Genomic DNA, 21,794 nt, shown 5'->3' on the forward strand with positions numbered 1-21,794 from the left:
ATTAAAAATCTTGTATATTAGCAATAGCCAGCTTGAAATTAAGAATCAAATCTTGTAAAGGGGGCATTACAAGGATTTTAGATCAAAGCAAGGTCTGGCACTTGAACAATTACAAATAAGACTTTTTTTGAAGGACTACCAACAAGGTCACTAAGAACCTAATTAAAAGTGATCTTAGAGATCTAAGAAAGCAGAGTTTAAAAAATTTTAAGACTAATTTCATTTGGTTGAAACCGTGTGTATGTATGGTTTTTTTATCTTTTTTTTCCGTGGCCTAGCAAAATTAAAAAACTAAATAAAAAAAAGTCCAACAACATAGAATGTCAGCTTAAACAACACCATATTTAAGAGACCTATTTCTTGTATTAAAAAATAAATTAATAACTATAATGTTACAACCACTTCTGAGGTACATAAAACATTAAGGCATTTTCCTTTATAAAGCCATTGATAAATGAACTTATCATAATGTATAAAGGCCCCAAATTACCCCCTTTCCCGTTAAAGCTTGTTACATGGCGTGGCACCCTTGAGTAAGACAGGTGCAAAAAAATTTTTAGTCGCAACACTTTTCAGTACTTGAGCAAGTTATCCTCCATTTGTATCTCCTTTTTTGAGAAGGAGATGAAAGCAGAAGAGAAACCAGTCAGGTGTGCTTCTTATCCGTTCAAAACATATGTACAAAATTACGATTCGGTAAAGCAACGTTATCACTTGTCTCGAAGTTCCTTTTTCGGAAGTGCATCAAATCTCCTGAATCTGAAATTGAACCTTATACCTACAGCAAATCAAATGAATGAGAATATTTAGTTGCCAAATAAAAACATTATGTAGTGATGGCACTTCTTTCAAAATGGTCTGAAGCAGATATAAATAGATAGAGAAGGATGCAATGAAGTACGTTCTTCACAGATTTGGGACATTAGTTCAATAAATATTTCTGAAGAAACAGTAAGCATTACCATAGGAATTTCTCGAGAAGAACTTTAGCACCTCATCAATAATTATAACCTGCAGCAGATGGAGAATAATTGAGGGCAGCAAAATGGATCATAACTCGCTAGATGCCACACCATACCCACCAATAACTTAGAGAGGAAAATTAGGAAGAAGTTAAAAGTCAACGGTACATGCAATAGTGGAAGCATACTTCTTTAGCATCAAGTTTTTTTTTTTTAGCTCAGTCTTTAGCATGAAGCTATTTCCACAAAGTTAAAGGCCCCAAGATAAAGACTGGTTCAGATAATAAAATGAAGAGGGTGCCATGGAAAAATTATACCAAATTATCATCGACAAGGCTCTTAATTAAATATAAAGCAATATCATATCACAACACATATACCCTTTAAAAGCTATACTACTTAGAACTTACAGGGAAAGAAAGGTATAGGATAACAGTCCACTCAGCCCAAGACAAAGGTGTAACCTATAAAAAAAAAAAAAAAATCGCATGCCATTAAGTTAATTTCCTCAAAGAAGAAAAAAAGTAGTAATAAATTGAATATCACCATGAATAGCAGAAAGAGAAAATAACTTACAGAGAAGAGCGTAGATAGTGGAGGAACATACAAAACTAGTATGTGAAGGAGCATTGTTAGGATGATTGAAGCAACCAGCCACAAATTACTCCAAGGAGGAATTACCCTAAAATTAAGCAGAGTTGAGAAAGAGTTAGAGCTAAATCTTTCCTTTGCTTTTTCGTTTTTTCTCCTTGTGCTCCCACTTAAATACTAGTGAAGGAAACACTATACTCACAAAAGAGATTGGTTTTCACTGAGATTATTCAAAGCGTTAAACATCTCAACAACAACAAGCACAGTCATGGACACAGTCGATGGATGCCGATCCTCAAAGATACTGCACGGATAAGTGGTCTCCCTCGTTGAGCAGGTATCAAAATTCATCTGAAACAAACGAAGTTAGTGGGTATTCTGAAAGAAATATTTAAAGACATGCCAACCTAGAAGGGAGATTTTATAAGCCTGTGATCGTAAATATACAGAAGCTAAAAGTGCAGAGCAAGGCTTTTTGCTCCACAAAGTGAGTGAGTGCTTCAGATTTATGATGCTGAATTTTAATATTAGAATATGACACAATATATACCCAAAAGATACCTGTGCGAAAATTAATTTAAAAGGAAAAAACTTGAATGTATAAACCACCCTCAGAAAATCCCAAAAAGACCCAATTACTCTTAAACAAACAAAGCTCAAGCATTACAACACAAAAGTTTCAGAAGATTTATTCACCAAATTTTAGTAATTAGTTAATTAATCCAACCAATCTAACTACAGTTTGCTATTAAATGTCTTGTACATCTTAGACAATTCTATACAACAAAAACACCAGGCAATAAAACAAAAACCACACACCATGGCCACAAACAGGGAGGAAAGAAACAGCTACTTCTTAAAGGGTTTATATTTGATGCAGTGTCAATGCATAGTACCTATACACTATCACTTAACCAAAATAAATATATAAGTTGAGAATTTTAAAAAAATAAATATTCATAATTTTAAAAATATTTATTTCGAAAGACTTTTGAACTTCTAACTTTGCACATTATGAGGTGGCCCTATACACTGACAATACATCAAATATAAACCCCTCCTAAATATATTCCTCAAAGACCAAACCCAAAGGCATAAATGCATTAACATCAAAAGCACAATCAGGAGAGATGCCCATGCCAAGGAACTCAGAACTAGACTTGTGTATCAGTAACATAAAAGAAAATAGAAACTTACCAATTCAGCATATAGTAGTTTAGGACCAGTTTCCGCGTAAACGAACCACCATATGAACCCAGCAACAGTGGCAAGGCCGACATAAGCTACATCAAGGAGCAAAACATTTCTTACTAACGGAAATTTTACAAAAAAAAAAAAGAAAAACAAAGTAACACCATTGATTGAATCAATCCAAATGATGTCAGAAACTAATAATAACCCTCAAAATTTCATTGTTAACAAATGCATATAGGAAGCAAAGCAACATGATATTGCAATTTGAAAGTGTTCAGAAGATGCACCAAAAGTGAAACAAAGCATCCCAATTGATTAGAAAAGATAAAAGTTAAAATAGCTACAATATTTATAGCTACCTCCAATCACCAAATAACGGAAGAACAGCCAGCCGGTGACCACTGCTTCACCAACCTGCACATCCAAATTAAATATGGTGACAGCCTGAATTGAAACAGAAAAATACAGTTTCCTATAAATGAATTGGATATTACCCAAAAAAAATAGCAAGAAATCTAATTAATTTAAATGATTCTCTATAGAGGTCGTATATGATCATCCTTTATTATGCTACAGTAAAGAAACGAAATGTAAAAATTCAGTTATAATAGATCAAAACTGAAACATTAGAAGAGTTTAATTTCAAGGTTTGCACCTTTACATCTTAAAATTAGACTCAAATCAGGACAAATGAAAGAAGGCATGAAGCTATTGGAAAACAATGAATCAATAAAAGCAGCACCTTGCGAGGTTTAGCCTTCATCACGTCAGAGTCCTGCTTATTAAACCCAATGGCAGTGGCAGGCAATCCATCAGTAACCAAGTTGACCCATAGCAGCTGGACCTGGACATTATTAAAAAACCATAAAAAACTCAGAGAAGTTTATGTATTTAGGACCACCAAATAAGATACAAAAGTCTTAGAAGGGCTATCAAAATAATTACTGTCTTCATTTAATAGAAAATAAGTCCTGGTTATGAACCATCAAGAAAGTAATAAAAATACCATGCAAATGATATGAAAAAGAATGCCCAGGCCAGGATAAATGCTCTTGGGACGCTAAGATTTAAAGAGCTTCTCATTGTTGATATTTCAATTAATGAAGATAACAAAGAGTTCTAAACAAAATGTAGTTCGTTTTTTCTCCCCTCATTTTAACAGCAGATGCTAAATTGAAGTACAAAATCAACATACTCACAGGCGCAAGGGTATCAGGTATTCCTAGCACAGCCGCCACAAAAATACAAACCACTTCACCAATATTTGAAGAGATCATGTATCTGATGAATTGCTTTGTATTGTTGTATATTGCCCTTCCTTCTGCAACAGCCTGCCCAAAATTGGAAAGTTCAACAATTTGTACATCATTTACATGTAGATATGCATGTAAATAGTTGCATGTATTTCAAAACAATAATAATAACAAGAATACAAATAACAGTAACTAACATACCGCCACAATGGTAGCAAAATTGTCATCAGCTAAAACCATATCTGAAGCACTCTGTAATTGAAAGGATAATGATAGTAAGAATGAAAGAAAAATTAAATGAAAGAGGACAACTCTCCTAGTAACACCCAAGTGAAGGTATCAGATTACATAAAAATCCTTAACTACAGCAACATTGGAGTGAAATGGATTATGAATGAAAAAGTAGTGATGTAGAAAATATACATCCTTTAGGTAACTCAAATGCTTATATTATTTTTATGTTCAAGTTACCCAAATTTATAAAATTGTCATTTCAGACATCCTATCATTCATAAAACATGAAAGAACAGATGAAATCCAATGAACCTGAGAAGAGAACAATTATGCATACCTTTGCAACTGCTGTTCCAGATCCCATCGCAATTCCAATATCTGCTTTCTTAAGTGCAGGTGCATCATTGACACCATCACCAGTCATGGCAACCTATTAAAAATCATTATTGTTACAAATTATGGAAGATAACACCACTGGGCACACATAATTAGAGGGGAAAGAATGATAACTCAACATACACACACAAAACACATATATGACATATAAGAACAATTAAACTTAAGATACATCCTGCAAGAACACTGTTTATCCCCCAGCAGTCAGATTCTTAAGATAGATCCTTCTAAATTAAGGATAAAGCCAAAACATTTTAAGATATCAGTTCCCAATCTCTTGTGCCCTAGCTCACCAAATATATAAGTTTTGTTATACGAACTTAAATTACTTCATCAGACACAAATCCTCCTAAGACTACATGTAGAACCAATAAGTGATGAGACGAATGATAAGCATTCTTGTAGTTCAACTCTCCCTAAAAAACATATTTTACTTTGAAGTTACACTTTCTTATCACCAATTTTCAACTGCAAACTATTGGTGTTTTGGTCCATGGATTCAAAAAACAAAACAACTTTTAAGGATTGCATATGGATAGAGATTCAATCTTCATTTCTCTTTCCCCTCAAATTTCTTGATAAAGTTGTTATTTTACATTCCAACAAGAGAGATCCATAAATAGATGATAGAATGAAGTACTGGTAATGCAGCACAACAAGTGATGTGACCATACAATTGAATTATACGGTTTTGAATTTTCTCTCTCTACAAACATCAATATTCCTCACTGATGCTAAGAAAATACTGTCAACAACTACATAACCATTTGAATTCTTCTGCCAATACCTCAAGGTTCCCATGGCAGCTATTGTGGTGAAGAAAATAACAGCAATGTCAATAGCAATAGAAAATAATGTAAATGTATTGCAAGTTTATAACCAGGAAACTATTAAGAAACCTACTACTTCATTCTGATTTTGTAAGGCCTCAACCAGCACCCTTTTATGAGAAGGCTCAACCCTGGAAATTACAGAAAACATGCATATCAACAAAATGAATTTTTATATAAGAAAAAACAACTAAAAAGAGAAAAGCAGAGACGACAACGAGCCCCAGACAGTCAGATAACATCTAGAAAATGATACACTGCATAAATCAAACCCTTAATACCTGGTGAAGAGTGCCATACGTCGCAATGCAACTGTTTGCTGCATTGCTGGAAGCTCTTCAAACTCAGCAGCAGTATACGAACACCCAACAAAATCTACCAAGTGATCAAAAGCACCTATCTTACGGCAAACTGATTCCGCTGTGGACTGAAATTTCCTCTCAAATTAGATAAGCAAGAGACAATGAGGGGGAAAAAGAAAAATACTATATGAAAGAACCAGGGGATACAATGCCAACTTACCTTATTATCTCCAGTAACAACAATAACACGTATACCAGCAGTCATGCATGAAAGCATAGCATTCCTCACTTCCTCTCTTGGAGGATCAAGCATTCCAACCTTTTAGAAAGGATGAACAGTACAAAGAATATAGATAAGGAAAAGGAAAAACTAGCACTTATGCATCTGTCTATCAGTTATTGTGAGCGAAAGAAAAAGGGATACACAAAGAACAGAAGCAAATGAAACAGTTACATCAAGCATGCAGGAAACTACAAAAAGCTATGCACAGAAAAGTGAACTTAAGCATTCTATCATGAAAAGAAAGCATACCAACCCAATAAATGTAAGATCTTTCTCATCATCAATGGAGAGAATCTGTTGACCATTGGGCATTATCTTCAAGGCTAAAGCCAGACATCTCAATGTTTCTTTCCCTGCAAAACTGACCAATAAAGAAACATTGTGTAAATCAAAGCTGAACCAGTAAGTATAACTATTGATCAGGTAAGATACAAAATATTGCCAATGCCATCCTGATCTTGGAAGATTTAACAGTAGCCAGCAATTGCATAAACTAAACAAAACATCAAGAAAGAAATTTCAACATCATTGAAAAACAAGACACAAAGTTATCATGTATTTTCATCAAGATCTTATCTATGCTTTTGCATTCTTTTAGCATAAATTTGCAAAAACTTCACGTCAAATAAACAATTTTTGGACATTTTATAACTAGGATATTAGTGTCTTTGCACTTCTGCACTCAGTTACTCAAAATAATATAGAACACTGCCATCCAAAAAAATCAAGGTATATTCTAGTTTGCTTTACTCTTATCTATTGTTTTTGACCTGAGATGTCAATCTGCACCACATCCAGGCATCAACATTACAATTGATGGAGCACCCTGTCATCAAATTTTTATCAAACAATAACCTTAGACTTCGTCAGGCACCTTCATACTTATCTCTTCCAACACTCAAGAGTAAGGCTCTACTCCTACTGGACATCTGATGCATTGTAAATTAAGCAGAATTGGGAAGGTGGGAGGGGAATAAACATAAGTGAGTAATGCATAGATGGAAAAAAGATGAAATCCAACCTGTGGAATCTTGACTCCAGCTCAGTCCGAAGTGTAGCAGTCAATGGCACAGTGGAACCATCACTATTGCAGAGGATATTTGTGCATCTAGAGACGACACTCTCAGGAGCACCTTTAGAAAACATAATCTCCATCTGTTTATGGCTACAAAGGACACTCATCATCTTGCGATCCCGGGAAAATTCCAAAACAGAAACCTGCAAAGGATCAATAAGCGCTTGATCAAAGAACTTCATCATCATAGTTGATTAAGGAAAACCTTTAAGATGGAGATATCCATCGTCATAATTTACCAATTCTTTATGACCAATTACCAACAAGCAGAACCATAAAAATTATCCAGAACATGTCAAGAGTAAAACAAAAACAAAATATCCCTTTCCCTAAAGAGTTTAAACATGAAATGTAAATCCATCACATCTAGCAAAAATCAATGTCAGATTGTACATGTGCAAACAATTCGACTCAAATCCTACAAACCTGCACAGAAAAAACCAAGGGCAAAAGTAACATACGAAAACAATATCTAAATCCAAACCTTTTTAAATTGGTTTTCCCAATAGTGATTACAGTAGGAGGCTCGCTCATGCTTGCTCAGCATGTTCAGAGCAGAAGGCATAGAGTCAAAGCCAGGAAGACCAACCTGAAAGAATCAGTGAAAAAAATAAGACCAACTTGAAAATGAATAATTGCAGTGCAAAAGGTATAAACAAAAAACAAAAAGGGGGAGGGGGGGGGGGGGGGGAGAGAGAGAGANTGCACAAGAGAATGGCTGCACATCAAAGGAACAGCATGTAGCAGACCTTTAGGCCAAAATATACTAACCTTCTCTGCCAAGACTCGGAGAGCTACTTCAGTTGACTCGCCAATTTTTTCGTAGTTTCCCTTGTCAGGATTATACTGTAAGAGAGACTCATTGCATAGAGCTGAACACATTGCTATGTGAAGAAGACAGGGCAACTGAGCTGGGAATTCAAGCTACAAAACAATCAAATGTCATATAGATGCAGTGCAGAATGAAATAACCGTAAATGGTCCAGAAGTTAACAACCAAATATATGATGTCATGCCTCATCCGTATCACGTCCCATTCACCAATAAGTTTGTTAACCAAGAACATATATGTGTATGTGCAAGTATGATAAGCACAATCATCAATCAGTGCATCTAAGCAATATAATGAGGCATCTTTCAATTTATGTCAGAGGTTCACCCCATATCTAAGCATTTGTACGGTGTGATTCTAAGGTCAATTGTTCAAAGACCTGCAGCTGGTAGACAGGAATTGAATAAAGAATTCAACCTTATTCTGTGTAGTATGTTTTCCAACATAAACCAACAACCCTGGAGTACACTCTTGTGATCCAAATTATGGGGCATCCTTGCAATAATGATGATGAACATGAGGAACCATCTTTATTATTAAGTATATGCCAGCTTCCATCTCTGACATACGCTCTATAAATCAAAAGTATTGTCGCTAGTAGAACATATACTTTTAAGTCAAATCATATAAAAGTAATACCTGAATCCCACTGCTGTCAAAAATAAAGCCTTCTGGTGCATAAGTTGTCCCACTGACACCAAATTCAGCAACTGCAGGACCATGTTGTACAGAATTGACCACACATATCTGAGGTAAAGGAAAAACAGAAAGAATTATCTTTCTGTAAAGCAGTAAAATGATACTAAAGCTTGATTATGTAAAAGCAATTTAAGCAGGTCTTCCCTTTAACCAGCTTCAATAAGGCCAAAGTTTCTATTATTATTATTTTACGATATATCAAAAACTGAAATCAACGATAATTTATCAATTATAAGTGTCACAGCGCACTAATCCATTGATTTTTTCCGCAAATGTTTCAACTTGCAAACAAACCAAATCTTCATTATCAAGAAGAGTGGAAGCAGCAGCTTAGCAACAACAGCATTGATAATATTAATGACATAAAAAACCAAAAAGAAAAAATATGATTTGGGAGGGAAGACATAATACTCTTGATAATTAAGTGTTCTAGTACTAGTACCTTTGAAACAGACATCATATTTGTCGTCAGAGTTCCTGTCTTGTCACTGCAAATCACTGTGGTACAGCCTAAAGTTTCTACTGATGGCAAGGATCGAACAATAGCATTCAGTCGAGCCATTCGCTTTGTTCCGAGGGCCAAACACCTTGAACAAGCAAAAAATCATCACATAGAAAAGGAAAGTTAGCTTCCAATTTGACAAAGCATATTCCTTGGGCAAAAAAACCTGAAAGCAGCCGAAAAGAATGCAAGTTTTAACTGTCCCTCGTAAATATAGATAAGGTGGATTCCAGTACGATCCCTCATTAATGCAAGTTTACACCTAACCAATTATGAAAGTTCAAAACACATTTGGGTAATATATAACATAACTTTGACAAACAATTGATAGCACCAATCAATATAATTTTACAACTACCATACAAAGAGAGTTTGAGACACATTTTCAGATTCTTGAGTAATTTCTGCTATTTCATGGCGCAAGAGTTTACAAGACAAGGGACTTTTACATCATATCTTCTGCTATCTTTTCCATACACCAATCTTTTAATACACATTTTAATCTTTTATTCAGTTTCAAAGCAAAAATGTCCGATACAATGTATCTATGTGTTGGCCACATAGGATTCTTTTGTAAGGACTTACTCTAAGAAATTCATTCACCAAAAGAAGTTTGAACCACTCACGTTGTAACAACGGCAGGAAGCCCTTCAGGAATTGCCGCGACTGCAAGTGCAACTGCAATCTATGAAGGCACAACCAAGTAGTTCAAAGTTAAAATGTATGAAAATACATCTTTTATGGAAAACAACCATAAAGTAAAAGAAAATAGAGCAGATTACCACGACATTACCTTAAAGTAATGAATTGCACCACGCAAGAACCCACCATGAGAAGGGTCACGAAAATGTCCAATATTTACAATCCACACCAATACACAAATACCTGCAATAACCTAAAAACACACCAATGTTCACAAATGGAAACCACAGCAGGTTATCATATCTACCAGATATAAGTTGAAGCTTAAACAGATGATTCAACTCACCTTAGCCAAAAAGGTACCAAATTCATCCAACTTCTTTTTCAAGGGTGTCACTTCCTACAACCAATTGTAGACAAGAAAGATTAGAATAAACCCACACACCCATAATGCCTATCTCTGTAAACCACAATCTAAATTCAGACTCATAAAAATTGCATAGAGATTAAAATTGGGAGATATAAACCTCCAAACTAGTTAAGTACAACAACAATTTCTCAAGCACCAACTTGAAGGAAAGAGCACAAGTCAGACAACCATTATCCATTATGCAGGGTTTGTTTCACCAAGCATCTAGTATCATAACTTTAAATCCACCTTGCCATATAAGGAACAAACTTGAAACATTGGAAGCAATTCTCCACGTAGAATTTAATATCAGAACAAAACTCCGTACATCAGGTAGAAAAACAAAGGGATAATAACATTCCTCCAGGGGAAAATGGAAAAGAAATGTCCAGGCAAAATGTCCTAGTGAAAATATGAAAATTTACATACATCATCTGTTTGCATCATTGAATCACGAATGTTGCCCATGGCAGTGTTTGCACCAACTCCAATAACAACAGCTCTTGCCCTACCAGCAACCACTACTGTACCCTGGCAATCCAAATATGTTAAAATATGTTGCTAATAACATACAAAAGCATGGAGTTTTTACAATGAGCCTAACTGGGATCATGCAAATGAAAAGAACATTTAACTTCTTGAATCTGATCCCATTCTGGTAAGATATAACAGCTGGTCAAATCCACACCATAAGACTATTGACAGAAGACTTCAGAAACAAAAAGCGGCAATTATAATCTTTCACACTTTCCACTTTCAAATGAACTATGGACCATCAATTAAAATTTCAAATCTTTACACCCAAAACCGAGAAACAGAAGGCACATAGTCCATAACATAGAAACTAAAAGCATATCGAACTGAATAAAATGAATGCAGTAGTCACATGACCTTAAAGGCTCTAAAATCATACATAACCTAGTACTTTATTCAGTTAAAAAATTAAAACAGCAATAGCATGACCAGTTTACCTTTCTATGCAGGAATAACCCTTGATCACATATGTGCCAGAGCACCATTAATAATGCAGTAAACTAAATGAATACATTCAGACCAGCAAAAATTCATGAACCAACGAAACTTAAACAGATGGAAAAAGTGATATGGTTCCTTGCCAAAAGTTATGGTCTACTATGCACCAAATTCATTTGGACTCTATTCAATCAAAACTAATTTCACCAGCTAGCTGAAATAATGCAATGAAACCATGAATTTCAGTTCCTTACATGCATAAGCAACTCATCATGTCACCTACAGAGTGCAACAAATTTTAAAGTCTTACTGAGAAAAGAATATTTGTCTTGTCTTGATATACGGCATTTGTTGCCATGGTGGACTCGAGGTCTTTTTCCACGGAGCTGCTCTCACCTACCATTACACAAAATCTTAGCTGAAATTGAACCGTGCGGACAAGGAAAATGTTAACAGGAAATAAGTTGATATCAACCAAAAATCCAATGGTCACAAGCAGTAAATCATGTATGAATGGATAAAAGAAATAGAACACCAAATATATATTCCCTGATGGATGTGCACCAAAGGCTACAACGAAATTCTATAAGATTGGTCTTGTAAGTGAATATTCTTGGCAAGTAACCACTTAGAATATAAGGCAAAGAAAGAAAATCTTCCAATTTCTATGAAAGTGCAAACAATTTATGAAGAAAACAAAGCAAAGGTACTAGTCTCCTTGCAAACATCAATGACTTGAGACCCCAATGTTTTTCACTTCAATCAACATGTAAGTATGATAACAAAGTTATAATTGTGTGCACAGAAATATGCATAATCAAATTTCAATGAAAACACTTTACTTCCCAAAAATTAAACCATTTAAACATTAATCGCGTATAAGAGCAATGATATTCACTTGAAAGTGAATAATTTTTCCCGAAATTCATTTAAAATTTCAAATCTCTTACTCATCCAAACAAATACTCAAATATTTTACAAACATGAGATCCAATCAAGTTTTAGTTTCTTATAAAGCAGAAATGATCCACGAAAATAATCAAACATTAATTGCTCACTGCATGAAACAAAGGCTAAAAGCATCTAAGGACTTCCAAAGTAGACTCACTCGCAATATAATGTGAAAGACAGCAACTAGACTAGATTTTTTTCAATCAATTTCTAAGGCGTGTTAAAGCTGTCGCAAATCACCAATATTGGAAAGTGTTTGAACTCAACTCCTATATATTTGGAACAAACAAGCAACAACCAAGTCTTCCTCTAATCATCACCAGAAATCTAGGGTTACTCCCCTTGAACCGAACTTCAAATGTCAAAGATTTTAAAGCAGTATTCAACAAATGACATATTCAATAGACCTGGTTATCTGCTTTAAAAATGAGAATGTTAAAAATCCAATGTCAGACTCCAAACAAAATTACTAAACCAGCACCACATAGAGAAACCTTAATACATGCATCTCCGTAAGTCACACACTCTCTAACATAGCACCACAAAGTTCCAGTGGATTCACTCAATTCGCTAGATAACCCATAAGGGCCACCTCAACCTGTAAACTTAAGTTCTTTTGTTTTCATGCAAATTAACTAGAAGCCATGATACAACAATAGAGAATGGTTTGTACCTGTAAGAATTGCTTGATCAACACGTAACTGATCGCTTAGCATCTCAATCATTCTCATATCAGCTGGAATTTTGCTTCCCACTATTCAAGTTACAGAAGGCAAGACAAAAACAATAACTCTTTAATATCTTACTAAAACAAGTACTGACAAAATGATTTTGAAATTTAGAATAGATGACCAACTTACCACTAACTTCTACCACGTCTCCTGGAACTAGCTCTGTTGCAGGAAGTATTGAGAAACAACCTGCAATAACCCCTTTGGAAGTCAAAAAAAATGCATTTAACTGACCTTTCAATCAAGTATCAATAGAGGCATAAGCGGAGAAATGAAATAGAAAACAAAACAAGAACAGATTGAATAAACATTTTAAACACAAGTTTTGTGCAAAAAACATAAGAGCTCAACCAAAAACAACAATCTCAAGGAACAAACATCAACAACAATAGATTATACCCATTACTTTGACATTAACAGGTTCAAAACAGAAGATTGTCCCAAGGTACCTGACTATCCAGATACCGAAACACAGTTGACTGTGAAAACCATTGTCCAAACATATAATGATACAAACAAAATCAAAAATAAAATCATACTATTTTTCTGTACTAACTCTTCTAACCAATTAAACCACTGGCTTATCATACCACCACATTAAAACCAACATGTATAAATGATTCGGTTATATCATCATTTGATTTACCATTGCGCAGCACAGTTGCAATATCAGCTTGGTAGGCACGTAGCTCCTACAATAAAAAAATATATATATATCAAATGAGTCTTTGTTGATATTTTATGCACAAAAGACTAAGGGACCAGTGGATTATCTCCTTTTATATCATTTTATGGTGGTGGAAATTAGGCCCATGCTTTTTGGTTTGTTAGTAGGTTATGCCTAAGAAGGCGGTTGACATATTGGAAAGAAGGGGGATATCACTGGTCAGAGCGAGAACTGTATCGCCTCCTTGATGGTCCAACCCTCACTCTCTTTTTGGGCTGTCCTGTACCACCCATAGGATTGTTGCCACAGCCTTTTCATGCTGAAGGCATCATTCTTATTATAAAAAACCATTCATGTGAGTGGCCTCAGATCGAGATTCCAAAACATACCTCAAGAGCCTTCTCAGCATTTGTTTCTGTAATTACTCCTACTGCAGCATTGGCAGCCAATATCAGGAGGATAACCTGTAAATTAGATAAACATATACATTATTTAAAACAATATGATATAAACCAAGCATGGAGACACTAAAACAACATTCTAATATGGATTTACATATTAGCAGGAAACATAAAAAGCGTAAGAAAGTTGGATATTATACAGGCACCAATGAAATCCAACTATTAAGGCAGGCCATATAAGTTAAATTTATAAGGTCCATATTTCTTTGGACAAGTGAGAGACTTTAGATAACACCCTAGAACTGTATAAAATAGACCTGCCAATCTCCAAGCCACATAGCCCGATTTTTCCAGTTTACAGATTAAATGCCTAAGCTAGCCACAATTTTGAGTTTACAGGTAATATGCCTAACTTCATTAACTCTATGTTCAAATACAACTACCGCAAGTTGTCCAAATTTTCCCTCCTTTCCGAAGAGCACAATCAGGCAGCTGGTGCTTCCCCAAATGTATTAGATAAAAATACATTGAACATTCTCTAGAGTCAATTGTAAGTTGGTCCAAATTGAACCATGCCCTGATCAATCCAGCATATTGCCAACTTAGCAAGATATGATTCATTTAACTTGACCACTACACAGAAGGCGGGAAACTGCTGATGTAAGTGCCCACGATAAACACTCAACAAATATCTTGACAAATACTAGCATTTACACTTTTCATTTAATTTACAAAAATGATAAAAAAGACATATGCATGTTCTGGGAAATGATAAAAAGAAATAAGCTTATCAAATCAAGCATGATCATCTTACAGAAGGCTCCAAGAATGCAGTTAATCCAGTCTCTCCGTTAATCAGAGCCAAAACAAAAGAAACAACTGCTGCAGCAATCAATATCTTAACAAGCAAATCATCAAATTGCTTGAAAACCAATTTCCAAAATGGAGTCCCTGCATCAGTATTGTAATACAAACCTTTTAGCAAATTTTAACACTATTTATGCAGAAATAGGTTCAGAAGCATGAAAAAGAAAATGAGAGATCATCATAAAAATATCCTTTACGACAAAAAACTGGACTGTGAATAATTGTTTGTTCCAAATCAATAACTGGCAGTGGCAGAAATAACTCGTGGGATAGGTAAACTTCAGGAACCACTGCCTCAGGCAACCTCTTGACGTTTCTACTTTCACTTAAAGCAAATGCTCCTGTACTTCTTTCTCCAAAGGAGCAAAAATGCCAAAATTAATTATCAAAGCAAAAACAACCTCAATAGCCCTTTTAATAGGCTCAACGTCTGGAAATACCAGGATTTTGAGCCACAGCTAGCCTCTTTTTTCCTGAATACCAATCTATGAGAAGATTGTCATAATTTCACAGGACAGTCATCATTAAGCTAATTCTAAAAGCATAAACACCCTTCAGACAAACCACATATATGTCAACAGGCTTTCCATAAAACATGATTTTCTGAAGTTTGGCTCAAATGCAATGAAAAATAGGCAAACCACAAAGCAATGCTTGATGAAAAAAAGGTTCATGGAAATATAGAGGAGCTGATCACAGCAATTAAAATCTAACTGTTTAAATTACTGCATGACGACAACTATAACCAAAAAGTGCACAGAAATATAGAGGAGCTGATTAGAGTAACTAACATGTCATATTTCAAACTGATGCATAATTACAACCACATACAAAATCCAAGATCAAGGTTTATAAATGCAATTCTTAAAGCAATTTGAAAATAAAACTCAAAATGAGAGATGAGATTGTATTTTGCAGGTGCTTACTTTCTTCTTTAGGCAGCACTGGAGACCATAAAACAAGCATGCAAGGAAAGGAAAACACAAAATTAGAAGAGGGGTAAAAAGAGAAATGAATACCGCATTTCATAATATTCATGCATCACGATCAACATTGTTGATTAAAATACTGCAATAACTAGAGGAAACGTCCCAAAAAAAAAAAAGCATCATGACAGCCTTTATAATGATTTCTCTGTTAACATATTGTCAATTCCACATGGAAAAATAAATAATAATAACTTACCATTTTTCCCATAAAGCCTAGCATGTTGTGAAACCTGAAATTGAAAATTAGAAATCCAATATTATCAAAAATACTCGATGAAGTTTATAATTTAGCTCTAATAAGTAATAATCTAAAGGAACTAAAAATGAACTCCAGTTCCGATTAAGAAACGAGCAAACGCCTACCTGAGTATCAGTGAGACCTTTCGTTGAGTCTACCTCAAAGAAATCCAAAACCTAACAACAAGGAAACACAAGAGGCAATCAATTCCAAAATGCCTCCGCTGAAGAAAGAGACCTCAACAAATAGAAAATAATCAAAACGAAAACAACCGAGAGCTCGATCTCAAAAACGAACGCAATAATCAAAATCTTGATCTCAAAAACGAACGCAATAATCAAAATCTTGACGCACGAAACTAAGACCTAAGACTTGGCTGCTAGTAAGTTGAGTCAAATTAATTTGAATGAAAAATGTAGAAAGAAACAGAAATGTGAAATACCTCGGAAACAGATCTTGCATAGGCGTCCTCCATTGAGGATCGGAGGAAGATAAACTTTGGTGTTTTTGTTTATATCGATTGGGCTCCTCTGTTTGTTTTTCTCTTCTTCACTCTTTAGAAAGGAAAATAAAAATGATTAAAACAGTGGCTCTGGCTCTGGCTCTGGCTCTGGCTCGGGGTTTATCCTTATCTACTACCCTCCATTGTAATTAAGTAAAACTCTCCTAATAATTTATTCAAAAAAAAAAAAAAACTCTCCTACTAATATTGTACCGTTGGGATTTTTGAGTGTTTGGTTTCCGGGTTGATTGTGGGTCACCGACTTAATTTATGGGCGGACTCATGTTGGGCCTCCCTCGAGCTTTGGATTTGCTGGCGAGTTTTACGTTTTTAGCCCATGGAATTGGCACGTGGTTAGCCGTTACCCCACTTACCATGTAACGGTTAAAGCAGGCCCTCCGGCACTGTCCCCGTCAAACAAAATATTAAAAAATAAATAAAAATATGAGGGAGACTTTTTTATCAATTAAGGGGGGAATTTGTTGGGCTGATTGGGAGACTAGCTTTCATGCAATAAAAATGATGATTTAGACTATGCAAGTGAATTGGTTTGCTTGCTATGGTATTTGGTACATGTTTTTTCTTCTGATAACAATTATGGAACCCTTTGAAAGCAAATGTACAAATCAAATGATTAAGACATAATGGTCAGTTTTGCATGTGCGAAATAAGTAGTCCATTTGCAAATTTATGAAAAGTTAAGTGTTTGTTGTTCCTGCTCTAATGCCCCCATAAACATGATTAACTTGATTTTTACTCCCCACTCAATTCACTAATTGAAAATAATGATAAGTTTTGAAATAGAATACTAGTAGTACCCTTTTTTTGTTCATCTAATTAAAATCAGTTCAAGTCTCATGTCTACTGACATTGAAAGGTCTATGATAGGAATCCAACAGTGGCAAATTAAATATCATGACAAACAACGATGGTTAGTAGTTTGGATGGAATTTGAACATCCAAAATATAAAATTTTCACAAGAAAAACAAGTACCGGTGACTTGGTGTTGACACCAATAACATTTTGTTTTGTTTTTCTTTTCCAATTTATTCCAACAACACAAACCTAATAATGAATTAACACAGTTAATCTTGTAGATTTTATGTTGTTAATATAATCACATATTTGTGATGAATTTTAATTTTTTTTAAATCTATAAAATCAAGAGTTTAACGTGCTATTGTATATCATGCAATGACTAATAAACTTTAAAAGCTTAAGACTTAAGTTGTCGGGTGAAAATTTAAACTTGTTATGCTTTTGCCAACATTTTTTTAGGCTACAAATAAAACAGTGGTGACAGTTCCCATTGTTTAACCTTAATTTCACCCTTTATAAAATCCAAATTCGATTAATTACAAGTTCTTAATCAACCACCAAAACCTTTAATAACTAAATTAGCCTTCACTTTCATGCACTACTATACCCTTCTTCTTTTTTTATCAAAAGGTGCAGTTTATGGGTTAACATATATAATTGAAGTTACTATAAACCACGATGACATAGATCTTTGCACAATGCATTTGCATTCAGTATTACATAGCGGCCCGCGACCTACCGCTTTGGGCTGCAGAGCTGTCTTCTACATGTAGGTTGGGCTAGTGCCCAGTCATATATATATATATATATACAGTCTCTATAAGCTTTATCTATTTCAAAATCTGACATCCCAGGGCCAGCATTTGATGATTTGCCATGTGGCCACGCGTGTGATAATTCTTATTTGTTTGGCTTTGTTCAAAGGAACTTGAAAATAGGAAAATGAAAAGAAAAAGCCTATAAATAATGTACAATTGGTCTTCCGATGATGTTTATCGTTCACGCCTGTCATTTTTCTAAATATATTTTCTCTGTCCATTTCATTCGAAAGGGGTGAAAATCGGAAAAAAAAATTATCTTTAGGTCAGTTGGAGTTCTTTCTGTCACTTTGCAGAAGATGTTGGCGGGCTAGCTTAATGGATATTCTGAACTTCAGCCAAGTGCAACTGAGTTTTACAACAGCGAAACCTTCTTCCCATGCCTCCCTCGCAATTGCTGTCTTCATTTCTGAAAGCTACTGAAAGGACGATATATGTCACGGCTGATATTTTGAGAAGTCTGTGATTCAAAGAAGGAAGAAAATTGTTTAATATGCACCTTGAGTTCTCGACCATGAGTCCATGCTAAGCGGGATTTTAATGTGAAATATTGCAAAAATAATCTGACTGGTACAGACAACTCATTGGTTTTATTTTATCCTGTTTTGTAGTGGACATTAACCTTAAAAGTGAATATACTATGATGTTATTTTATCAAAGTAAAAAAGGACAAGAAAGAAGGATTGACAGGACAAAGAGGGAAAGTGTTGTCCTTTTCCTAAGATCCAAGTCCCTTTCCAAGATATGGTTGCTAATTCTCAGGATGGCCTGGGAAACACCTTCACTAAAAGATTTTGAAGGAAAACCCACCAAACAAAATTCAATAATTGCAGCAGTATTATGTATGGATCACATTCTTGGTTGGCAGCTATCAGAGAGGGGGTGGTAGGGTGGTGCTTTTGGGACCCTTTTGGTGGAAAATGAAGCTTGCCTTTTGCTTCCTTCCATCTGAAATATTTGTCTGTTTTGAATATGGAATAGCATAGGTTACCAAATTTGCCAACCCTACCTAGTTACAAGCTAGGCTGGCACTTGCAGAAGTGGAAACTGGTGGGTCATTTTTCTTGCCATCTGGGATTGCCGGATTGGTATGCTTTTATAATGGCCTTGAACTCTCTCTTCAAGTTTTTGTGTTTGGGTGTGTGGTTGGGTGGGCGCAAATGGGCTACTGGGTACTCGCCTGATTAATGGCAAATGCAGAGACACCCTGTCCATCGAAGGACCACAGCTATTTTCTGTGGTGAGCCTTCTGTTTTTTTTTTTTAATCTTTTTTGGTTAAATATGAAGTTTCCTAGGTTAATATTGTTTCCCTTGTTTCCACATAACAAGCCTTTCTATCATTAAAAAAAGAAAAAAATAATAATAAGAGAGAAAGTAGTCTTTCTGACAGTGTTGAGATGTGAACAGCAAATTTATTTGTGGATACCGCAAGTTCTCAGCATTCCAAATGTTAAAGAGTCTTCCACGCAAGCACAGTAGAAAACTATGGTCGGCAGAACATTCTTTCAGCCTATTACTAGTTTTAAATATTACACCCTACAGCAGATAAGCCTGAAGAAATAAATTCTGTGGTAATAAAACCAGATTCTACAGTAAGGGGCACCATCAATTACATGGTCTATGCATGATGATGTCAAGAAAAGAAACTGGAGAGAACCTAATGTTTTTCACAAGTGACTATTACTGATAAACTATAAAAATCCATATATATATATATATGTATACACCAATGACAGAGAAATTTAATTTATTTTTAATGTTCTCAGGTTGTTTCCCACTGCATTGACAGGAACAAATAAAAAGTAGAATTGGAAAAAAAAAACAAGAATAAAAAGGAAGGAACAAGATCCCTTTGAGATCTAATGCCTTTTTTTTTCTTTTCTTTTTACACATTCCTTCCATTTCTCTCTCCAAAGCAGCCGCAGCAGTAGAGACAAAAGCTGTTACAGTTTAACCTTTTGTCATTCCCAGTTTCTTTCCTGGAAACCACCTGTGCCAAGGGATTGATACACCACAAATTAGGTATATCTAACCATCAAATTTCCCCTTTTGGGCCACAGAAGAATCATATCCTAAATGCCCAAATTTCAGGGAAAAGAATATCTATGATAAGTGATAGCAAAGACTAACCTGCATCTTTTGAACCTGCTTTCCCAGATTTCAAGAAACCAAATTTTTTCTGGAATGCTGATTTTCCCTGGAAGAAGCTCACGGTGGCATAGCTAAGTTTCAACTCATGAGAAAATATATAGTATATAATAGTGGAAGGCAAATTGTTCTAAAAGAGGGAGATAAGTACCTTAAAATGTGTACCCGAGAAGCCTTGTGAAAAGTCCAAGACATCCATTGAAGAATCTTTCTTGCAGTTCTGTAAATACACCAAGAACACCCATTACTCTATTTTGCTGCAAATGAACCGACAGGTGTAAAGTAAGAAGATTGTAGTGTGGGTGTGGAACTTGCCTTGGGGAAGCTTATTACAGGGGAGCTGGCAGTGTCATCAAGATAAGAATGCTGTTGATTGCTATCATGTTCATTGATCTTCTTTTTGTTTTTGCTGCTTTTCTTGGCTAGTTCCGGAGCTGAAGGAGCAGAAGAGAAGCTCCCATTTTTATCAAGGCATTCCTCATAATCTTCGCAATAATGTCTTGGGCCAGAAGATGCATCAGACACCATGGATAAATCCTCCTCCTCATCTTCAACCACGAATCTAGTTCCTTTTCCTCCATAATCCTCATCAAAGTTCGCACCAAAGTTTTGACACCGAGTTTGAGAGTAAGAGGATTGATCTAAGTAGAGAGTCCAACCAGACTCACAACCACTGCCACATTGTGAAGCTGATACATTCATTGTCACACACTATTTCTGCGACCAAACTACAAATGTGTTCTCTTGACAACCCTCCTTCTGTCTAACAAAGATAGAAAGGAAATGGATTTGCTGTGAACGATGAAAAGAAAGTAAGAAACGCTCTCTCTTTCGCTCTCTATCCTCTTGGATTTTCACATACATGCGAACTCTTGAAGCTGTTTCTATATAAACAGAATCGAAAGAGGGTAGAGCGGGTAAGGCCAAACGAATCACACTCAAATCCTAGACTACTTTTGTCCTTTCTTCAATCCTTTCGCCCTCTTGTTTTTTTCTTATGTGAATCAATCAAATTTGCCAGTTGGCTTAGAGAGAGAGTTTGTGCGTAAGTGAGAGAGAGAGAGAGAGAGAGAGGAAACGATAGCAATTGGTAACAGTGGTGATAAGGGAAACGGTTATCAGTTCATGTATAAATGTAGTAATACAGCAGCTTTGTACAACCATGGTGCTGTCCTTTCAATAAAAAGTGACTGTATTTTACTGCTCATTTAATAGCTATACCTTGTTTTCCTGCATGTCGACTTTGATGTTTATATATAGTCTATGATTAGTTTGGAAGTGAAAGATGGGCTACAAACAGGGTAATAATATCACTTCAAAAGAACGTATCAAGCTGGCCACTTAAATTGACAATTAAACACATTAATGTTTTCATTCTTTTACCATTTCCTTTCCCATAACATACGGAAACTTGATAATTTGGCTCTGACAAAACTTATAATGAGTAAATAATTAATACTCTTTTGCTGTCAGGATTCTCTAAAT

General features: G+C 35.3%; 2 protein-coding genes across 3 annotated transcripts; both read right to left on the reverse strand.

Annotated features, from left to right (window-relative positions):
• Positions 329-16,662, reverse strand: LOC18591956 (calcium-transporting ATPase 3, endoplasmic reticulum-type). 2 transcript variants are annotated; one of them, XM_007018403.2, is made up of 34 exons: positions 16,463-16,662; positions 16,146-16,196; positions 15,979-16,012; positions 15,720-15,737; positions 14,741-14,877; positions 13,915-13,989; positions 13,505-13,550; positions 12,988-13,047; positions 12,801-12,881; positions 11,487-11,572; positions 10,634-10,735; positions 10,142-10,195; positions 9,947-10,048; positions 9,780-9,838; positions 9,094-9,238; positions 8,592-8,699; positions 7,892-8,044; positions 7,605-7,709; positions 7,067-7,263; positions 6,295-6,406; positions 5,983-6,081; positions 5,742-5,887; positions 5,534-5,591; positions 4,572-4,664; positions 4,202-4,252; positions 3,947-4,078; positions 3,490-3,591; positions 3,107-3,161; positions 2,751-2,836; positions 1,756-1,904; positions 1,539-1,644; positions 1,373-1,426; positions 963-1,011; positions 329-778 (listed from the first exon to the last, which is right to left on the reverse strand). In XM_007018403.2, exons 1-34 carry the CDS (start codon positions 16,493-16,495, stop codon positions 711-713), a joined length of 3,006 nt encoding a protein of 1,001 aa, XP_007018465.2. In that variant the 5' UTR covers positions 16,496-16,662; the 3' UTR covers positions 329-710. The 2 variants fall into 2 exon arrangements, with proteins under 2 accessions (XP_007018465.2, XP_017981280.1); XM_018125791.1 differs by having other exon boundaries at positions 12,988-13,059.
• On the reverse strand, positions 19,892-21,364 carry LOC18591957. Its single transcript, XM_007018405.2, has 4 exons — positions 20,625-21,364; positions 20,461-20,529; positions 20,292-20,358; positions 19,892-20,151 (listed from the first exon to the last, which is right to left on the reverse strand). The coding sequence occupies exons 1-4, from the start codon at positions 21,009-21,011 to the stop codon at positions 20,123-20,125; spliced, it is 552 nt and encodes a 183-aa protein (XP_007018467.2). The 5' UTR covers positions 21,012-21,364; the 3' UTR covers positions 19,892-20,122.

This window comes from Theobroma cacao, chromosome 8 (assembly GCF_000208745.1).
Source record: "Theobroma cacao cultivar B97-61/B2 chromosome 8, Criollo_cocoa_genome_V2, whole genome shotgun sequence".
Classification (NCBI taxonomy): Eukaryota; Viridiplantae; Streptophyta; class Magnoliopsida; order Malvales; family Malvaceae; genus Theobroma; species Theobroma cacao.